Consider the following 21,900-nt stretch of genomic DNA (forward strand, 5'->3'; position numbering starts at 1 on the left):
CCAATTTAACCACCACACTATTCTCTTTCATGCAAAATCGTATGCTACTGAAAAGGGTCATTCCATTTCGTTAGGACTAGTCAAATGTACTGTTGCGTCATTTTATTTTAAAAAAAATTCATTCAATTTTACAATTCATCAAAGCAGCATTCAAATTCGCAGGAGTTTTTATGAGGGCACACCCCGGAACAAAGATATTGACAAAATAGGGAGACCGCCTACATAGGGCTAGATAGCTCAGTTGATAGAGCGCCGGTACGTTAATCCGGAGGTCGTCACATTTTGAAGGGGGGGGGGGGGTACATCAGGAACATTCCAAGCTTCCTGTATAGTGTCTTTATTAGTAAATTGATTGTATTTACATGGTCACCCACTATTGATAATATAGTCACAAGAATGGTGAAAATAATATTAGTAGTTCCTACTGCATAAATACACTAAAAATCAAAGCCTCATGCTGCATTGTTTGAACAATTCCTTAACACTGCATACTTTTTGAAACACACTGCTGAAAGCACACTGCTGAAAGAGTAATTGACAATTACTTTGCACAGGGAGTGCCATGACCAGCACTCAAACCCACACTCTGCTGATCAGAAACACCAGAGCTTGAGTCTTGTCCAAAGGACACAAGTGCCATGACCGGCACTCTGCTGATCAGAAAGGGCTCAATTTCATATCAGCAGAAAACATTGCTTAATATTTTTCTTGCTAAGCCAATTAACCAAGCATGATACCAGTTGCATTGTGTACATGGCAAATGGTATTTTAGCTGGTAACCTTATTCTGGTAAGCAGCTCCATAAAATTGGGCCCAGAGCTTGATTACGTGCAGTGCTCTTACTGCTCAGCCATGACACACCTTTATACTGTAGACTATACTAAGGCTGTGTCCGAATTGGCAGCTACGGCTAGATTTCCGCGTCATCATGTTATGAAATATAGGACTTCCTTAGCAACACCCCTAGCAACAGCTGTAGCGGATTCGGCCTTAAATTGTCCCATTGCTTGCTATGCAAGCTTTATGCAATTTTCTTTGTAATTACTCAATCTTTAAATGCTACCACTACCATTACTACCATTGTTGTACAATCCATTACCACTCAAAGTACTTGGCATTATTTACATAATTTGTAATAAACAGTTTTTCTGGACTTGAAGCCAAAGGTTAAACAACTCAAAGTTAAAGTTAAAAAACTGTACATACTGCAACCTTTTCTTTACAACACTGTATCTTGATATTTACAGTATATAGACAATGGTTTGATTCTGGGCCCAATTTTAAGCTGCTAAGCAGAAAACTTCTCTTAACAATTGTCTGCCAAGCAGAAATGAGCAGGATAGATGGGTTGCAAAACGTGTCATTGACCTCCATCATTGATGTACATGTATTAACACTGGAAAAGTGCACGCGTGTTCACGCTGCGCGTGACTCTTGGCCAATTGATAGCTCTTCACGCGTGCACAATTCATCAAATATGGCGGCCAATGATGCATATTGCAATCCATAAATCCAGTCACAAGTTGTACATGTGACATGCTAGTTGGCTGGTAACATTACTCTAGTAAACACACTTTTGTTATGCTTAGCTACTTGTTGTGTTTAAGCAGCTCTATGAAATTGGGCACTGCTGGGGAAGCAAACAATACACATGACATATTCATCCCTTTACAAACCATTTAGTTATGTATAATCATCACCATATGCCCAGACATGGTTTTATTATTAATAACAAAATCTTTTTAGTTTTGTAAAAATGTCTGAAACCCCCAAAAATAAAACATATAATTGTTTTGTATGTTAAAAACAGATACTACATGTTAACATGTGAAACATTGGACAATGTCAATTCAGGAAAATGACCTTTACTTTGACCTTTTGAGTTGGAAGTAGGTCAGATCTTGCAGGGCAGATAGACGCAACGAAGGCGATAGCCTCCATGCCCCATAAGCCATTTTAAGATATGGTGGACACAATGCTACAACAATGCCACTATACAAAGGAAACAAAACATTTTTGTATGTTGTTGTGGTGTTTTGGACAATCTTACAGAAACCAACTGTCAAATAAACTTAATATCACTGGCAGGTAATCCTTATAGAAATCTATATACATTTTCTACATAGACAATGCGTCAGCTGATAACTTTCCATACTTCAGGGCCAGATAGTACTGTCCTAATCTGGGAATTGTCACTTAAAGCCATTGGACCCTTTCGGTACAGAAAAAAAAAAAAAAATCACAGATTTACAAATAACTTACAGGGTTTACAGAAGGTAGTGATGAAATACTGCTCTTGAAATATTATTCCATGTAATGCTTTACTTTTTGAGAAAACAGTAAAACAATATCAATTCTCATTAACGAGAATTACGGATTTATTTTAAACACATGTCATGACACGGCGAAACGCGCGGATACAAAGGTGGGTTTTCCCAATATTTTCTCCCGACTTCGATGACCGATTAAGCCCAAATTTTCACAGGTTTGTTATTTGATATAGAAGTTGTGATACACGAAGTGTGGACCTTGGACAACACTGTTTACCGAAAGGGTCCAATGGCTTTAAAGGCAGTGGACACTATTGGTAATTACTCAAAATAATTATTAGCATCAAACCTTACTTGGTAACAAGAATGGGGAGAGGTTGATGGTATAAAACATTGTGAGAAACGGCTCCCTCTGAATTGTGGCGTAGTTTTTCGAGAATGAAGTATTTTTCCACGGATTTGATTTCGAGACCTCAAAATCAAGCATCTGAAAGCACACAACTTCGTGTGACAGGGGTGTTTTTTCTTTCATATTTATCTTGCAACTTCAACCACCAATTGAGCTCAAATTTTCATAGGTTCTTATTTTATGCATATGTTGAGATACACCAATAGTCTCCAATGTCTTTAAAGGGAATAGATGCCAAAGCTTCTTTTTGTGCTTTTAAAAAAGCAGCTCTCAGAAACAGAACCCTGGATGTAAGCCGTTAACAGTTTTTTTCTTTCCCAGGTCACTATTTCAGGTTTGTAGTCTGCGAGTCTTCTGCTATTAGGCTACTCACCGAGTTCACTATTTGAGGTCCGAGTTCTGTGAGCTCTTTGTTGAAGACTTCTCACATTCTTTTAAGATATGAAGTCTGTAGGCCTACTAAGCCATTTGCGAGTTCGATTTGAAATATTGTCTGGTATCATGACTTGCTTAGTCACAATGTACCGCTTACATTCGATCTCCTCAGACTATAGAGACAGTTGCTATGTCGAATCGTTCGGGGCAAGCTTTTGTATAGCAACCTCAAAAAGAGCAAACCCTGGTACCATTGAGCCATACACATCCATTCAGAATTGTGTATGGGTGTCCACTTAAGTAACTAAGCTAAAGATTGCCCTTAATCATCTGACATAGCAACTGTCTGGATAGTCTGAGGTATTCAAATTTAAGTGGTAACTTGTGATCAAGCACGTCATTGTACCAGACAGTATTCAAATTTAACACGCAAATGGCTTATATAACTAACATCATAAGACTCGTTCATATATTCATTTCCCTGCTGATGACGCTGCAATCATATCACTCGAGATCTGTAGTCTGTAATTACTAATATCATAGGATTCATGCATGTCTTCGTTGCCCCACTGGCGCTGCATTCTCGCTCGTACAGGGTTCACCACCATCGACACCAAGCAGCTACTGAGGGCGCTGTTCATCGGATTCCACGACTGCGCAAAAGTAAAGAATACGGCCGGACTAACGGGTATTTTGTGTCTGTTCTTCGGAAGTTTCCCGGCCTCGTGCTTAAATGTTGGTTTGTTGACGACGTAGTGCAGGAGGCGCTGCTGGAACAGGCTGCTATCAAACACCATGACCGGTTGGTTTCGTTCCAGCTTCTGAAGAGTAAGATTGGACATTTGAGAGTCGGCAATCGGGCCTTTCTCTGTACTGCACCAAAAGATTTTACTCCGGCAGTAACGTGTTGCGTAGATGTTACCATAGTCATCACATTGCAGTAGCAAACTAATAGGAGAGAACAAGAAAGACACTAAAGAAAATGTTGGGTTTTTTTAAGGACATTTTTTAACATCCCAGTATTTCATAAAGCAGGTGCTGCAGCCTATGGCAGTAACATTCTTGCAACTTTGATGAACAGTTGAGCCAAAATTTGTACAGATTTGTTGTTTAATGCATATCTCGGGATACACCAAGTGAGAATCCTGGGCCCAATTTCATAGAGCTGCTAAGCACAAAAATTTGCTTAGCATGAAATTTCTGCCTCGATAAAAACAGGATTACCAACCAAATTTCCACATGATTTTCAGGATTCAGCAAACATCAGCTGATTACCTGTAACAAGCAATGTGCAACAAATGGAAATTTTGTTGGTAATCCTGTTTTTTTCAAGGAAGAAATTTCATGCTAAGCAAATTTTTGTGCTTAGCAGCTCTATGAAATTGGGCCCTGGTCTCTGACATTAACTAAGCGTGTCCAGGAGTAGGTTTCACATAGATTGTCCTAACTTTGGACTAGACCTAGGACTCTTTCGGAGTTATCAATAACTTAACGCTAGTCCAAAGTTAGGACTAGTAACTCATCCTATTTTGAGATAAGACTAGTCCGAATCTTACCCCTTCTCCAGAGCCTGCAAGACATGGTCTGTAAACTTGTACTGACTATCAGTCATTTCCGTTCGCTGATCGTCTGTAATATTTGGGAACTCCACTCCTGCGGGGAAAGCGCCGTCAGTATTGAACTGCCATGGTTTATTGTAGTAGACGAGACAGCCATGTGGGTTCTTGATGTGTTCTCTGACGACCTCTTGAGATCGGTAACGGATTCGAATCAACAGTTCCCGGTCTGTGAACCAAATGAGGATAAAAGTCATTAAAAGTACCATTTCAGCATTGGTTTTTGCTAACAAAACAGTTGCTGGCAGTGTAAGCACTTTATGTAAACTGACAAACCTGTAAAAGTTTGAGATCGATCGTCCATCTGGGTCACAACAAAACAGTAAAAAAACAAATTAGACATTTTGCATGACATCGATTAACAACTCAACTCACATATGGCCCCCGACATTAATTGGTTGCACAGTGGGAGGGTTAACCATCAAGTAAAGCATAAGTTTTTCTTACAATCAGGTAGTGCTGGAACTTCCTCTTTATTTGACGCATGACCTTCCTTGTCCTTCTTGAGGTCTGCCCTTGCCGGGGGTGAACTTTCCTGAGGTTCATTTTCTTGTTGAGGAACGACCGGGTCAACGGTCATAGGTTGCTCCGATGAAATATCCTGGAGCTGTGATTGATCAATAGTGCCGATCATGTTGTTGACTGGTACGACACCAGATATCATGGCTGACGGATTCTGGACGGGAACTGCTTGTGGCATTTCTTCTGATTCAACAAAATTATTAAAAAATCAGGTTATTAATTTAAAATGATTTGGGGTTGAACAAAGACAAATTTACTAGAGTGGCTATTTTAAATGTTCAAATGAAAGATTCCCGAGCCATTATTGCTGAAGTGGGGCCAGGTTTCCAAACTGTTTGTGTTTGAAGGGCCTTTTGACTGTGACATTTGATACTCCTTATCAATAGCTGCATCTCAGATCAATGCAGAGTAGACGGTAATTTAAATCTGTGCTGGGAAGCACAATGTATTTTGCACAGAGGGCTGGGCAAAAATTATCATTCATAAATACCCCAGACAGTGTCGCTACTCATATTAGTTGAGAGCGCGTCACATGGTGGTGATTAAACCGTTGATAATGACAGGCTGGAGCAGTTTATAATCGGCTGTCTTACGCGTGTCTGGCGCACGCGTACGACGCCAATAATATCATGCGTTCCGCAATTCATAACTACTAGTAACAGTGCATAATCTATTTCTAAGCGCACGCACGTATTCACAACCCATGCACATCAAACAGATTCTTCACAAAGTTTCTGAAAAAAATACTTCAAACCTCAAATTTTCAATTGTCAAAGTGTCTATAATTGTATTTTTATAATGTTTTTTAACAAAAGGGCATTTATGAATGGGAATAAAAGAGTAGTGGCTCATTCTAAAACGTCCGTTTAAAACCTTGCAGGATCGTTGCCGGTTTTAAATGGCCGTTAAATAACTCGTCGTTACCCTTTAACTCCCTTAGTCCTGGGCAGTGACGCCCAGCACTGCCAACCAAGGCTTTATTTCTCGGTTTAAAAAATATCAATTTTTTTAACTGGGCCAATTTTCATTGAGCTGCTTAAAGGCTGATTTTTTGCTTACTGTACGATTTTCATTTTATAGCGCTGCTAACCATAAGCATATAACAAAGGAATAATAACCTTCCGTTACTGCATGAAAATGAATGACATAACAAAACAAATCCATGGCGAAATGACTGCCTAATTTTCCTGCTAACCTGTGAAATACGTTTACACCTTAGCAAATATTTCCGCTACAGTAAGTACAAAAATGTGTTTACCGTTAAGCAGCTCTATGAAATTGGGCCCTGCAGCCAGTTTTCAGAACGCTAGGAATGATCATATAGGATGGGTTCAATGCGTCCTAACATGAATGGCTAGGAATGATCATATAGGATGGGTTCAATGCATACTAACATGTATGGCTAGGAATGATCATTAGGATGGGTTCAATGCGTCCTAACATGTATGATTAGGGAATTGAGCTCTTCCTAAGTCCTAAGATTAATCCTAAGTTAGGAAGAGTTTAGTGAAATCGCCGGCTGGTTGTATCAATCTCACCTTGTAATAAATTGGAAAAATCTTGGTGGTTTTGTGCTTCGTACATGTGTGGTGATTGGGCAGATGGTTGTAGATACATGGCGTCCATGCTTTGAGCTGGATAAGTCGGCGAACTTTGCATTTCAACTTCTGCTTGTTTCAGCATGTTCTGAAGGACCTCAAGGTGTACAGACATTTCTATAAATATAAAAAATATAAAAATAATAGTGAGTTTATTCAATAATAACAATCTTTAAAGGCATGGGGACCTTTGGTAATTGTTGAAGACCAGTCTTCTCACTTGGTGTATCTCAACATATGCACACACACAAAAACTGTGAAAATTTGAACTCAATTGGTTGTCGAAGTTGCGAGATAATAATGGAAGAAAAAAACACCCTTGTCACACGAAGTTGTGTGCTTTCAGATGCTTGATTTCGGGACCTCAAAGTCTAATTCTGAGGTCTTGAAATCAAATCCATGAAAAATTACTTCTTTCTCGAAAACTATGTTACTTCAGAATGGTTTATACCATCAAAACCTCTCCATTGCTTGTTTCCAAGTAAATTTTTATGCTAACAATTATTTTGAGTAATTACCAATAGTGTCCAGTCCCTTTGAAGACACTGGACACCTTTGGTAATTGTCAAAGACCAGTCTTTTCATTTCATCAAAACATTGTACTCAATAATGTTGCAATTACTGTAATATATGCTCATAGTTTTTGAAAAATAGTTTTATAAATGTGAACAAACATCATTTGAACAAGTACAAAGTTTGGGGGAAACAGTTTAAAGACGCTGGACACTATTGGTAATTGTCAAAGACCAGTCTTTTCACTTGCTGTATCTCAACATATGCATAAAATAACAAACCTAAGTTGCGAGATAACAATGAAAGAAAAAATACCCTTGTCACACGAGGTTGTGTGCTTTCAGATGCTTGATTTCAAGACCTCAAATTCAAATTCATTGAAATTTACTTCTTTCTAGAAAACTAATTTACCTGCAGAGGGAGCCGTTTCTCACAATATTTTATACAATCAACCTCTCCCCACTACTTGTTACCAAGTAAAGTTTTATACTAATAATTATTTTGAGTAATTACCAATAGTGTCCACTGCCTTTAAGTCAGAGAATAGACTCTAAAGCGTAGATTTGTGACTACAATGTACTCTTTCTACCAACGAGTCTACACTTTCTCATCCATTCTCCTTAACTTAAAAGATACCCTTACTGTATTACCCACCTATTTGACTTGCCATTTGCTGTTGACTTAGATCTGGTGGACTCTGAATAGGAATCAAACCATGAGAATTGGTTAACGATTAAATACAGGATTGACAACTTATCAAAAAAGGAATTAGCTTCAATATAACAGCTTGCTGATTATGGAGTCCATCCTCCAGAGAAATATTTCCATCTGAAAGTTCACTGATTCTAAATTTCATACCAGTACCAATCCTCCAGAGAAATATTTCCATCTGAAAGTTCACTGACCAGAACCAATCCTCCAGAGAAATATTTCCATCTGAAAGCTCACTGATTCTAAATTTCGTACCAGAACCAATCCTCCAGAGAAATATTTTCATCTGAAAGCTGACTGATTATAAATGTCATACCAGTGCCAATCCTCAAAAGAAATATTTATATCTGAAAGCTCACTGATTCTAAGTAACAATCCTCCAGAGAAATATTTTCATCTGAAAGCTCACTGATTCTAAAGTTCATATCAAAACCCCTTCGCTTTTCGATTAAGTGCACTGGGTGCTTGTACATTACACTAAACACAGGACCAACGGCTTTACGTCCCATCCGAAGGACAAAGTATCATGGTTTTGCGTAGATCTTGCTGTAAGGACACAGGTGTCACGACTCTCGCACCAACACTCTGCTGAACAGAAACACCAGAGCTTGAGTTCGGTGCTCTTAACCTATAGGCCATTAATACCAGATGTTGTATTCAAAACGATATTACCTACTTACCATGGCTAAGACCATGTCGCAACAATCGTCATCGTTTTGAACACTGGGAGTTTCAATGATACCTGCTTCCGCCACAGCTGCAATATCTTTAAAGAAATCATCAAATCCAAATAATTTAAAGATGTTAAATTTGCATCGGAGATAAAGAATATTTATTTGGTTTTTAACTATAATATACACCGATCGGTGTTATAGCACTGTACACTCAGTACTAACCCGAGCTCTGTGAAAAAAATCACAGGTATATTACTCGGGTGGGATTCGAACATAGGATTGGAGCTGCATCTAGCCACGGGGCAATCTCAGTGGTCTAGTTGGTGTGACACTGCTCTAGAATTGCAAAGGTCGTGGGTTGGAATCCCACCCGAGTAATAAACCTGTGATTTTTTTCACAGAGCTCGGTGTACAGTGCTAACACACATCTGTGTATATAGGTAAAAACTAAACGAAAATCCAAATAATGTTAAAAATGTGTGATCAACTTGAGCAAGTGACAGTGCTGTAGTTGAATCCCTGTTGTTTGAGTCCTACAATCAGAGCCAAAATGGTTGGGCCACCCATTCGCAAACTGGCAATTGACATTCCCTGTCCCGCCCCCCGGTCAATGTTGATGGCAGCGCTGACCGCGAAATTAAGAGTCAACATAGAAAGGGGGCAGGGGGATATGGCCGAGATTGTAGTCACTCATGAGTATGTTAAGTTTGTCTTGTCAGTAAGTCATTGCGTCACACACGTTCTTATCTGCTGCAAACCCAAAGTGGTTTGTTTCTTTCGGCTCTATAGCTGGCATACATTTGTGCATGCTGTGTGTAGTTTTAGAAAACTTCACTAATTTCATGGCTCAAAGCATTTCTTACGAAAGAAATATTTAACTAAGAGAAACATTTAAAAAAGAATTGATACATTTTTTTAAATTATGAAACTGATTCATGATGCACCTAATTAGGAAACTCCTTCTCTTACTACATAGGCCCCCCCCCCCAAAGAAAAAAACATGTCTAGTGTCCTGACTTTTTGAAAAAAGGAAGAATAGAGGGTCTTTTTCTTCTTAAAAACTTGCCGCCTGACACATTTTTAAAAGACAAAAAGGAGGTGGCCTCTAAAAAGGAAGCGGGCAGGACACTAAACATATTTTATTTTTTGTTAGGCCGAAGTTACCATTCTGAAAGCCATATGGCATGTTATCTTCACCAAGCATTGCTAGGAACTGCCCCAGTGCCGCATTCTGCTGTGCTTCATCAACATTTATCACCTCTTGATTAGTCTCCATCTTGTATTCAAAAACGACGATCCGTACACCAGGATAAAGGCAACCAAAAGATTATCTAAAACAAGGAAGATAAACGTTCATTTCAGTTTTTTAAAATGTTATCATGACACAAAATCATGACACAAATTCTAGGAACACGAACTTAATCCTCATTCAATGTCTAATGAATCCTTTTTAACACTCAAAACACAAAAAGGACAAAAACTTACCAGATCCGGAGTCAAACAGTGACAATCAGCATTTGTAGTGGAGTAGTTGGGGACTGAATTACGGTAAGAATTTATATTTTTTAAACAATTTTTGAGATTGCGGAGTGGATTTTCTGTCGCCCCCAGGGTCAATTAATGAGAGTTCAAAGGACACAAAGAGCCTAATTTTGGCGAGATTAAAAAAGAAAGAAAAGAGATTTGCGCAAACAATATTAAAAGAACCAGAAAAAAAGCAGAATCGTTATTGTCGTAAGAGATGTCAACCTATGAGGTTATGGGAGACGAGAGCGGAACGAAACCTCATAGTTTTAGGAGTAGTACGAAGTGTTGGACCAGTTTGTCGTTTGCCACTCGAGAGAATCCCGTAACCCTCCGGCCTTGCGACTGTCGGGAGAAGGGTTACATTATCGCAACTAACCCTGAACCAACAAATTAGTTTATCATATTATTTATTGTTATGTATGTTGTTGTTAAAACTTATTTTGACATTATCACTGATATAATGTCAAAATAAGTTTTAACAACAACATACATAACAATAAATAATATGATAAACTAATCATTCATTCATTCAATTTTGAAATGATTTGGATAGACAACGGAGTTATAGATTTAAGATTATATTTATAAACTTACAATTAACTAAAAACCTACTTCTCCAAAGTCCTCGTGAAAAGAGTTTCTGATAAAACAAATATGGTGATGACTTCAGTGTGTTTATCTGTGCCGCTACCTTTCATTTAGTTACTATTTTTGGGATTTTGGAATTCCCAGATTGCATCATTGAACAAAATAATGTTCAACATGTAACATGTAGTTCGATGTAACAATTATGCTTATTTTTGTCAATAAAAACCAGATAAAACAACACTTATTTTTCTTAAATATTCTTTGGGATACTATTATCTTTCAATATCTAAAAAACTAATTAAATTTGTATAATGTGATTGTCAATAAATATAAGCATGAACTACATCAAGCCAACACTGTGATAACAACGCCGTTGTTGCTTTTATTTTTAGCAGATGACGACACCGATCATACGGGGAATACCCAAAACCTTAAAGGGCGCCCTCAATGCTGTCAAATCAATGCAACAAAGCAGTGTCGTCTGCATTACAAGGGTCAAAACATTTTGTTTAACAGTCAATGATATATTTTTTCATTACGTGTTGTAGTATTATTGTGAAGCCAAATTGAACTCAATAAAGAACGAATTGAATACCAAGTGAATATGTCTCATGAGCGTTTTATTCTCCGGTTCTCGACCATCCTGCTATCCCATAATATGTCTCCCAACTTCTAGAGGTCACTCTAATTTGCATAGGTCTCATTTGCATAGCACAGTAAACAATGCATGTAATGCATACATGTACATGTAATATCAGGACACTACACGTGTTATATAATGAAGATGATATCGCTGATAATGAAGGTTTTTTATTGTCAACTGAATGATCAACGGTAATTATTGTGATGAATAATCCATACCATTCTGATTCTCAAACTAATCCTGAGATGGTTTAAGGAGTGATTTCAGGCCCAGTGACCAGGGGTAATAATGTGAAGTGCTTTGGGACGCCCTTCGGGTGTAAAAAACGCTATATAAAAACGGGTTATTATTATTATTATTATTACTATTATTATTATTATTATTATTATTATTATTATTATTATTATTATTATTATTATTATTATTATTATTATTATTATTATTATTATTATTATTATTATTATTATTATTATTATTATTATTATTATTATTATTATTATTATTATTATTATTATTATTATTATTATTATTATTATTATTAGTATTATTATTATTATTATTATCCTAAACTAATTCAATAATTGTGAGAATAATAATAGATAAAACCAATGATAAAAATGTTCAACACAAAATAACAAATCCTCAAAAAATTCCCTCTCAAAGATGAAATTCCAGGCTTGGAAATTTATTGATATTCCTAAACCGTTGACAAGTTTCCTTATAAATTAGAAAAACTACCTCTGTTATAAATGGGAAAATAAATAAGAACAACTTGTGCTAACTTCAGATACATAAAGTGGTTAAAAAATAATGATTTCTCTGATAAACCATTTCAGTATTGGTAATTGTCAAGGACCAGTGTTCTCACTTGTGTATCCCATCATAAGCATAAAATAACAAGCCTGTGAAAATTTGGGCTCAATTGGTCATCCAAGTTGCGAGAAAATGATGAAAGAAAAAACAACCTTGTTGGACGAATTTTGTGTTTACAGACAATAATAACAGTCTTCTAGCTAGAAGTCTTTTAATATTTTAGTGAGAAACTATCTCTTTCGCAAAAACTACGTTACTTCAGAGGGAGTTGTTTCCCACAATTTCTTATACTATCAACAGCTCTCCAATGCTCGTTACCAAGTCAGTTTTTAAGTTAATGGTTGTTTCGAGTAATTACCAAATGTGTACCTTCCCTGTAAAGGAGGGCCGTTTTATGTGTACAATTTTGCATTTTAGCAATTTTGTTATTTACAACATGAATTGGAAAATGTTTACTTTTATTTTGCACACAGACATATTACATATTTTGCCGATACACAATACAAGCAGAAGTAAGAAAGAACAATATTTACAATCTCATACATGAGAAGCATTCATACACATTGGCATAACCGGATTTGTTTAAAATATTTTTTGTTGTGGGGGGGGGGGGCTATTTAATGTATTGAAACAAATGACTAATTGTGTTTGTCCATTAAATGCACCATTTTAGATTCCACGCAAACCTGAAAGCATTAATAACAGTTTTAAAATATATGGCCTTTCATGCAAGAGAAATCTTTTCTGATACTTTTTCTCTACAAGAATTTGTACAAATGATGCTGTTTTAAAAGGGAATATGTACAAAAAGGTTCTTACAATGCACAAAACATTTTGCTCTGCTCTGCTATGAGGGAAATCGTTCAGCGATTCTATTCTTGTGATGATCACTATTAGAAGCACTTTGAGCGCTTTATAATTTTGTTGTTATTATTTATTATTATTCTAATCACAACTGACTTGGAAGACTCTTCGAAAGCTGAATTCTGTAATCACTAACGGGATATGAAATATGCTGGTCGTCATTTCCCCAGCGATGTTGCATCCTTGGGCGAACAGGATTCACGATCATCGACGTCAAGCAGTAGCTGAGGGCACCCTCATTAGGGTTCCACGGCTGGGCAAATGTGAAATAAATAGCAGGGCTGATCGGTGAGATGTGGTTGTTGGGTAGGAGTCCTGCTGGTTCATTTCTAAACGTGGGTTTGTTGACAATGAAGTGCTTTAGCCTTTGCTCGAACATCTCGTTATCAAAGACCATGACTTCGCTGTTCCTCTCTAGTTTGTACGGAACAAAGTCATCCATTCTCCCTTCAGCGATCGGTCCTTTCTCTGTACTCCACCAGAAAACTTTACTTTGACAATGTCGAGTCGCATAAACATTTCCCATATCATCACATCGAAGATACAGGCTGAAAATGACAAGAAAGAAAAAGCAAACCCTTCATATTTCATTTGTCCTTTTTCTTGTGAAGCCAAGGACTCTCAGAAAAGTGAACTTAATCACTGTACTAGCCAAGAACCCAATGGAGAGAAGACAATGAAGGGAATATCAGTTTTATATGTGGGAGGAGAACCCCAGGAACTATCCTAAGGAAAACCCATGCACTCAGGTAGGGACTGAAAACCCAATCTACATGGTGCCCCCGGTGAGTTTCGACGCGGGTCCTGGAGGTGAAAGGCGACCCTTGTACAAAATCAGATCTACCTACCCATTTTCTAGAGCTTTCAGAATTTGCATGGTGCACTTGAACTGAACATCTGTCATTCTTTTCTTCACATTGACTGCAATGCCTGGGAACTCCACTCTTGTAGGCACAGCCTCTCCCGAGTCAAACTGCGAAGGTTTATTATGGTAGACGAGGCAGCCATTTGGGTTATTGACATATTCTCTGACCACCTCTTGAGAACGATAGCGTAGCCGAATCAACAGCTCCTTTCTTGAAAGTTGTTCAAGTGTCAGTGCCGGTGTCTTTTCTCTTGATGCATTCCTTGTTTCTGGAGAATTCAGAGCCACCTCAGCGATATTGCCTGTTGAAGAAGTTGGTAGCAGCAGCGAGTCTTTCCTAAGGGATCCCTGATTGGTAAAACTCGGCTCAGGAACAATCCCTGAAATCATTGCAAACGGATTCCCAACTGGAACTGTTGGAGCAATATCTTGAGAAAAAAATTGATAACAAGAACAGTTTCACAATCTTGAACAATGAAAATGTGCGCAAGTGTACACACAACTCATTTGTTTTAACGAGTGAAAGGTCTTCCTTTGACTTCATTGAGGGCGCTATTTAGGCTTTTGATGACATATGCTAGGGGTCTGTTTAAAATAGTTAGACAAACAACACTGTAATGTTTGTTTTAAAAACCTTACCATAGCTATCAGAAGGTGATAGTCGAGCATTGTCCATCCATAGACTTGTACCAGTCTCCATCGGCGATTCATTCTGATTGATCTGTCCAAAGACATCATTGATGAAGTCTAGATCTAGTGTGGAAAAACAGAGACTATTTCAAGTTTATCTTAAATCTTGTACCATTGAGAAACAAGAGTGTTGAATTGTTGACATGTTGACATTATGGTATCACACTGGAAACAACAATATTTCTTTATTGTCAAATTCACAGTATTTTGGACTAAGTCCAGGGGCCAATTTCATAGAGCTGCTTAAGCAAAACAAAACATGCTAAGCACAACAAAATTATGCTCACCAGGATAAGGTTACCAGCCAAACTACCATGTCACATGTACCATTTGTGATTGGTATCCACTCATCTCTGCTTAGCGGAGATGTGTTTTTAAGCAGTTCAATGAAATTGGGCCCAGGGCTCATCCACAATGGTATGAGACATGGGTCTAGGACTCGGACTCGTTCCCAACTAACTCAAAGTTTTACTAAAAGACATCAGACTCGACTTTTATGACTCCGACTTCATACTTATTTAATTTATCCCCCCCCCCAAAAAAAAATTCTCAGAATATCATGCTAAACCCATAACTTCAATGCTTATTCTTAATTTGAGAGGAACCAAAATATTTCAATGCAAGTTGATACCGAGAAGTATATTCACCAACCTAGCATTGGTAGCGTCTGTTCTTGTCCATTCTCGTTAGGAATCTGTCCGGAGAAAATACAAACAAATGAATGGCCTGATGACCAAGGCTGGGGCTTCCTTGAAGACAATGACAATTAATTAAATTATACCTGTTCATGTTGGTTGTATTTCTTTAGCCTTCAAGAAAGACTCTGCTACTGCTAGGGTTGAAACCTCATTTAATTACATCAACAAAAAATTGTAGCTTTCAAATTTTTTTGAACTTACCGTGGGCAAAAGCATCTGGTCAAAATCATCATCAGGGACACCATAGGAGGATGAAAGTCCCACTGGTTCTTCAAAAGGCAATTTGAAGAAAAAAAGAAATTTAAACTTGGGTGCAAGTAAAGGGCAAGGCAAAGGCAAGGGCAAGTGCAAGTAAAGGGCAAGGCAAGTGCAAGGGCAACGACTGATTATAATAAAACAGCAATGTAGCTGCTCAACATTGCACCACATTTTTAAGTTAAAGTTAAAAGCTCCATCAAGCTAACTGCATTTTACTCATTTAAAAAATACAGCACCTCAGCAATTCGTATTTTTGATGGAAGCTTTCTACCATCATTATCTTCAAATCGTGTAAGTTTAAAGTGTAAATGTGTGGATATTGGATTTTGTGTCCTACAAAAAATAAACAGAGTTCTGTGAAGAAAACAAATTACACAAGCAAATGACTCGGGTGGGATTCGAACCAAAATGTCTTGGCTTACCTGTTATGCTCCTCATAATAGGAGGCAACCCAAGGTCATCCAGCATCTCATGTTGCTTGTCGAGCAAACCTTGAAGAGAGTTCGTTGCTAGACTAGTTGGAAACATGTTCACTGGGGAAATGTTCACCCTTGCAGGCATTGAAGGCTAAAAACCAACTGGTGTACAAAAAAGAAAAGTTTTAGTCCATAAATCACTGAGTTCTACTTACCAATTCAAATTGTCCTGCAATTTTATCTTACATTCTATGCACAATCTTTGTCTCCAATGACAATGAAATTATAGACTTGTGGACAAGTTGTTTTTAAAATGTTTGTCGTGATGGTAGCGTTCCGACTTTTTACTCGATTTACTTGTGACAGTGGCAATGTTCTCAGAAGATAGTTACAATAATCGGAGCTTTAAAATTATTGTGCCACTTCACAAGACTGCTTTCCCCCGCGAGACTAATGCATCGCAACTATTGAGAGCAGTCATAAGCCAGCAGACTCGTATGAGGGCAGTGATTTTGCGAGAGCAGTCTTTGATCGCTGAAAGCTAGCTACTGAGTGTAATTTTACAGTAAAACAACAACACAATCTTAAAGATTGATATTATAAATAGAATAAAATAAAAATAAAAAGTAATACAAATGATTTTTCATTCACTGATAACTATGGAAAATGTTGATCGAGCAAGATGAATGTGATGATGAATTATTGAAGTATTTTACAAAAAGAATCATGACATAAACTTACCCACACCCAGCAACTGCCCAGTGGAAAACGGAAGAGACGTAAATTTGTGAATCAGTGTAGCGCTAGAGCAGGTGAAAACAGTAATTTATAGAGAAAAAAACACTGAGTGAATCGACGATATAATGATAGAGCTAGAGAATTCTGCATGGCATGTGCTAGCGCAGCAGTTAGAATGAATGTGGTCTGAGTGTAGGATTTGTAAATAAGGAAATGACTCACTGTGTTAAAAACAAGTGTTTCGTAATGTTGGCATTTGGAACCAAAAATCCTGCATACTTCACCCACTACACTACCTCCATGCTCCGCTTAGCTGTTTGCAACATTCATAACGTAATCTCGCAGGCGGGGGAAACACAACGATGACACATCACACCAGAGCGGATGTTATTTTGGGAGTCAGAGAAAAGCTTGAGCGTCAAAAGCGGGTAACGTGTAGTTCATGCATTTGTTGTTTTGTGGTTTTATTTAATTTTTGAACAAAAAATGTATCTTCTTGTCTTACAGTTATAAATTCAGGGTAGCAACATAGTTGTTGATGTTCAGAATATTGCTGAAAGTGTGCAATTTATTGCAACTTTGTTGTTGTTATTGTCTGTCACCAACTACATAGTACTTAAAATTCTGTTTTTAGTATTAGGCAACGTCTTCCGGGATTCCCCCTTTCTGAGTGTTTTGAAGAGGGCGCCCTCTAATGTGTTGACTTCTAGAAAAACATCAAGGGTACAGAGAGAGGTATCGAATTCGAGGAATTTGTTCTTCTTCATGAATTCCATTCTATCAGTATATTTCAGTGGGATCAGCGCTGGAACTGACAAACTGCAGTAAAAACTTAATCTTGAGGAAGTGTGTTTTTGAATTGAAGCCAAACTTTGAAGTTAGAATACTCAATTGAATTAACTATAAAAGAAAAGGTGTAAAGCAATTGTTTGAGCCTAGTTGTTACCCTGAACCTAACTTCAATAAAAAAGTTTTGTACATGCGAAGGTTTTACCTCTGATTGGCTAACACCTGTTTCAGACAGACGCTCTAGAGTCGGGCCGAACCAAATTCTGAATTAAGAACATGACAAGTTCGACGTCTCAAACAGTTAGGAGCGACTGGATGTGCTAGAAGTCAAAAGATCGACTGTTTCAGACGTCGATCTTGTCATGAGCCAAGCCTTATGTAAATGTTATGTTCAGTTTGCCTGTTTAAAACCAAAATTTAATTGGGTCGACCCAGAGTCGCCCCTAATCTATTTGGTTTGGAGCGACTCTGGAGCACCTGTCTCAAACAGGTGTAATATGCTTCTGGAAACTTTCTGAACTTCGACCTCAACTTGGGACAAAAAGAAGTAAATGGTAGACTTGATGGACAAGCAAAACGGCTCTCTCACAACTACCTAGCTAGTTTAGACCATAGTCGTAAGAGCATAGTCTTGCGAGATAGTTGTGAGAGCGGTTTCATCACCTGAAAGATATTCAACAACTTGTCCACAAGTCTAAAGGTTAAGTAGAGTTTGTTAACACCCCAAGAAAAAAACCCACCATGAGACATCACAAACTTTAATTATGAAGAAAAACATACCCAGTAGTACAGTCAAAGTAAAGTTGAATTCGTTATTTTATTTCAAAGCACCAACATACTCTCTTACTTGGTACAAAAATTCATAATCAACGGTATAAAAAATGAACAATTTATACAATATCAAAAATGAGGACAAACTTATTAACATAATTAATTAAAATTAAGTTAAGGGAAAAGTATAATCCCTCACTTAAAATTTTGTCTAAATAACAAAATATCACACCACTTGCATTATCATAAAATAAAACACCTTTCAATGATTCTGAACTCAAATTATGAAGATTAATATCAAGTTTAAAATTGAGAAATTGCAAAATATTTCACATAAACATTGTTAAAACAATTAAAAAGAAAAACAATACGAGAAATAAAAATAAATATACAGGTTTTCTACTCTAAGTCCAAGGTGATTTTTGCCAAGTCCATTATGGTCAAACTTTGTCAAAATAACACTTTTTGAGAAGATATTCGAGAAAAAAAAAAAACCTGCACTCATGTGAATAAACAGAGCCCTGGCTCGAAATATTTAGCATCTACAATTAACCATTATTAATCAGTAATAAAAGCCCGGTTCATACTTCCTACGAATGCAATATGAACTTTGACATCAGATCAGAGGGCCGTTTTTGCAGCGAATGTTTCACATGAGTTCAGCACAAGTCAACTGATGCAAATTATTTGTTGAGAATTTGTTTTGTCCAAATTTGTATGGCGTTCGCAGGAAATGTGAAGCGGGTTTAAGAAAGCAAACTTCTTTATAACTGTCCCTTTGCATTGTGTTTCCCTGGCAACATAAATACTTTACACTGTACAGATAGTTCCACACTAGAAATAGTCTTTGAGTTCTTTTATAAAGACCTATACAGTACACCTTTATTTAAAAAAAAAACACCCCCAAAAACAAAACGTCAACAATCTTGTTTCAAATCAATCGACCAAAAAATAATAATAATAATACTAATTTTCAAGTCCAGAAATAAGTGATTTGGGGAGAAATGGTGAACTTGATTTTAATGCAGGCATTATATTTGGTCTTTGAAAAAAAGAATTGAAAATTTAATTGATTACAAGTGTTGACCTACATGTACGTACATATGGTGCAAGCCTTAGAATACTTTTCATGATATTTAATCCAAAATTTTCTGATTTTTCCCAAGGGCAAAAATAAAATAAAATTGGAGTACGAAAAATATCATGCCTGTTTGATCTCTTTCTTTCAGCATATTACATTCTTTTTAAACAATTAAAAATTCTAAGTACTTTAAAATTTAATTCAATATTTTGAACTGTTTCTTGTAGAGTACCCCTGAAGTCTTTTGACACTGGGTTAAATATTTAAGTGCTGATCAATTACAGAGAAGGCACAAATGTTTTTTCGTTAGATACAATTTCATAGCAAAACTTTACAGACCCTTTGAATTATGACGCCACTAGCTCAAACACTGCCCTCACCGAGGTTAAAGGAAGACTTATCATTGGTTGAGAGTTGTGCAGTGTCAATCTCATAACTTTCTTTAAAAACACATTCATTATAATCAGCTTCAAATTCTTATTTTTTAAGTAAACAAATTCTAATCATTCGTTTTTAAAGGGTCTATGTACTTTTTCCTTACATAAAACACAATGTCCACAGATTTACATTAAACTGACACAGTTTGAAGATTATGATAGTAGAAAGCTTCCCTTGAAATTTTACTTTCTGAGGTGCTGTATTTTTGAGAAATGAGTAAAACAAATAATTTTCGTCTCAGTTTTAGCATGTAAAATGTTTTACCCATTTCTCAAAAACTACAGAACCTCAGTTCGTAATATTTGAAGGGAAGCTTTCCACTATCCTTATCTTCAAACCCTGTGAGTTTAATGTAAATCTGTGTACATTTTGAAAAAGTACCCAAATCCTAGAGCATTCACAACTAAAGGGAAAACAGAAATCAACAATTCTCAACCTTTTTCCATTTTCTTACCGTCATGTCCGCCGAGAAACATTAGCATTTAAAACCAAAACTCTAATAGAAACTTTCTGTACAACACGACAATAAATATATATATTACACACAGCATTAACGTATACGTGTACATAAAAAGATTAGTGCATTAATACTTAAATACCTCAGTCATCAACGCTCTTAGTGAATGAGTTGCCTGAACTTTAAAAGCGCCTTGGAAAGAATTAAATAGTCTGGAAATTTGGAATGTAAAATTATTAAATAATGTTATAGTTTCAGGGGAAAAGAAAATGTTCGGGCAGAGCTTGAGCTTCATTTAAGATAACATTAAAAAAATCAAACAAAATCTCAAACAAAATGGATGGCTGTATGTGGATACCCTGTCACACCATCATGTATCACAAATAACAAATAAAAAATCCTAAAAAAAGTCCTGTATTTTTCTGTTTTTTTTTTTTAACAACTGTCCCAAATCCTCCAAAATCCCATTCCGGAAGTTGTCTGACTTTGTAGGATTCAGAACAATAAGTCAAATAAAAATTGCTCATCATTGGAATAAACAGACCCTATCTTATTAAAGTTGAAACAAATTGGGCATTGAGTTACCAAAGACCGGTGGATTTCGGAGGGCTTGAGAGGGTCTTAAGCCAAACATACTGGGGTTTAGAAATACAACTGGAAAAACTTAATTTTACCGATAAATACTGGCACTTATAATCATTTTCAGAACTTGAATAGAAATAACCCATTGTAGTTCAATGCAGTTTTAAAAACTGATGCAGATAGTCTGGTCCCGTTTTACAATATTATAATTTGTATTGTAGCATTGTTGATGGGAATATGGGGAACCTGACTAAGATATCTTCAAAATAGTTTATATTAAATTAAATAAATTTGTCAACTGGTGCAACTCCTTCAGCCTGTTATTGCAAACATGGTTTGCTTTAAGAAATTCAGTATTTACAATTATCACACGTACATTTAAAATGGTTTGATATATTATTTGGAAGCTACAGATATTATATTCAACCACAAGAGGGCGCTACAGTTATATTTGAGAGGAGGGAGTAAGGCAAGAAGCACATTTTACAACCATTCGGAAATCGTTAAAACTATTTGAAAGTAATCGTTTCTGGGTTTTTGAAGAATGTCTGGGAAAAATAATACATGTCAGTAAAGAAATTGTTTTTTGTTTTTTGTTGTAGAAATGTACTGTGTAAATATGGGATCGAGTGGAAAATATAATTTCATGACACGACCTTTACGATGTCCTTTTTGGTAAAATCCTGCATTAGCGTCAGCTCTGGCCATCTTGTTAAATGCCACTAGCAGTCGCTACAAAGAATTTCTAAAACGTTGACTTTAGTTGCCTTTTACCCCATTTCCTTCCTAAATATAATATACACGCTTTTGTGGTTGAGAATAAGTTATATTGTGTAGTATCCTTCAATAAGCACATTATTTTTTTTTTTTTTAATATTTTTTTATATCAATTTTCAACTCAGAGACAATGAAAAATGTACAGTTATTTGGTAAACCTTTTTTTCTCGGTAACAGTTGCTAGAAAAGAGTATAAAACACTTATTTTGAAACTGAC

General features: G+C 36.7%; 2 protein-coding genes across 7 annotated transcripts; both read right to left on the minus strand.

The window, feature by feature from the left end:
• Positions 1–3,270: 3,270 nt before the first annotated feature.
• LOC117289027 lies at positions 3,271–10,928 on the minus strand. 2 transcript variants are annotated; one of them, XM_033769935.1, is made up of 8 exons: positions 10,810–10,928; positions 9,853–10,019; positions 8,695–8,780; positions 7,958–8,000; positions 6,731–6,907; positions 5,118–5,372; positions 4,611–4,839; positions 3,271–4,002 (listed from the first exon to the last, which is right to left on the minus strand). In XM_033769935.1, exons 2-8 carry the CDS (start codon positions 9,962–9,964, stop codon positions 3,528–3,530), a joined length of 1,377 nt encoding a protein of 458 aa, XP_033625826.1. In that variant the 5' UTR covers positions 9,965–10,019; positions 10,810–10,928; the 3' UTR covers positions 3,271–3,527. The 2 variants fall into 2 exon arrangements, with proteins under 2 accessions (XP_033625826.1, XP_033625825.1); XM_033769934.1 differs by having other exon boundaries at positions 5,118–5,375.
• Positions 10,929–12,860: 1,932 nt separating this feature from the next.
• LOC117289731 (interferon regulatory factor 6-like) lies at positions 12,861–17,161 on the minus strand. 5 transcript variants are annotated; one of them, XM_033770991.1, is made up of 8 exons: positions 17,077–17,161; positions 16,792–16,853; positions 16,057–16,212; positions 15,578–15,645; positions 15,330–15,372; positions 14,628–14,741; positions 13,972–14,416; positions 12,861–13,671 (listed from the first exon to the last, which is right to left on the minus strand). In XM_033770991.1, exons 3-8 carry the CDS (start codon positions 16,193–16,195, stop codon positions 13,209–13,211), a joined length of 1,272 nt encoding a protein of 423 aa, XP_033626882.1. In that variant the 5' UTR covers positions 16,196–16,212; positions 16,792–16,853; positions 17,077–17,161; the 3' UTR covers positions 12,861–13,208. The 5 variants fall into 5 exon arrangements, with proteins under 5 accessions (XP_033626882.1, XP_033626879.1, XP_033626881.1 ...); XM_033770988.1 differs by having other exon boundaries at positions 17,011–17,155; XM_033770990.1 differs by having other exon boundaries at positions 17,085–17,139.
• Positions 17,162–21,900: the final 4,739 nt, after the last annotated feature.

The sequence above is a fragment of the Asterias rubens genome, chromosome 4, assembly GCF_902459465.1.
Source record: "Asterias rubens chromosome 4, eAstRub1.3, whole genome shotgun sequence".
NCBI classification, from domain to species: domain Eukaryota; kingdom Metazoa; phylum Echinodermata; class Asteroidea; order Forcipulatida; family Asteriidae; genus Asterias; species Asterias rubens.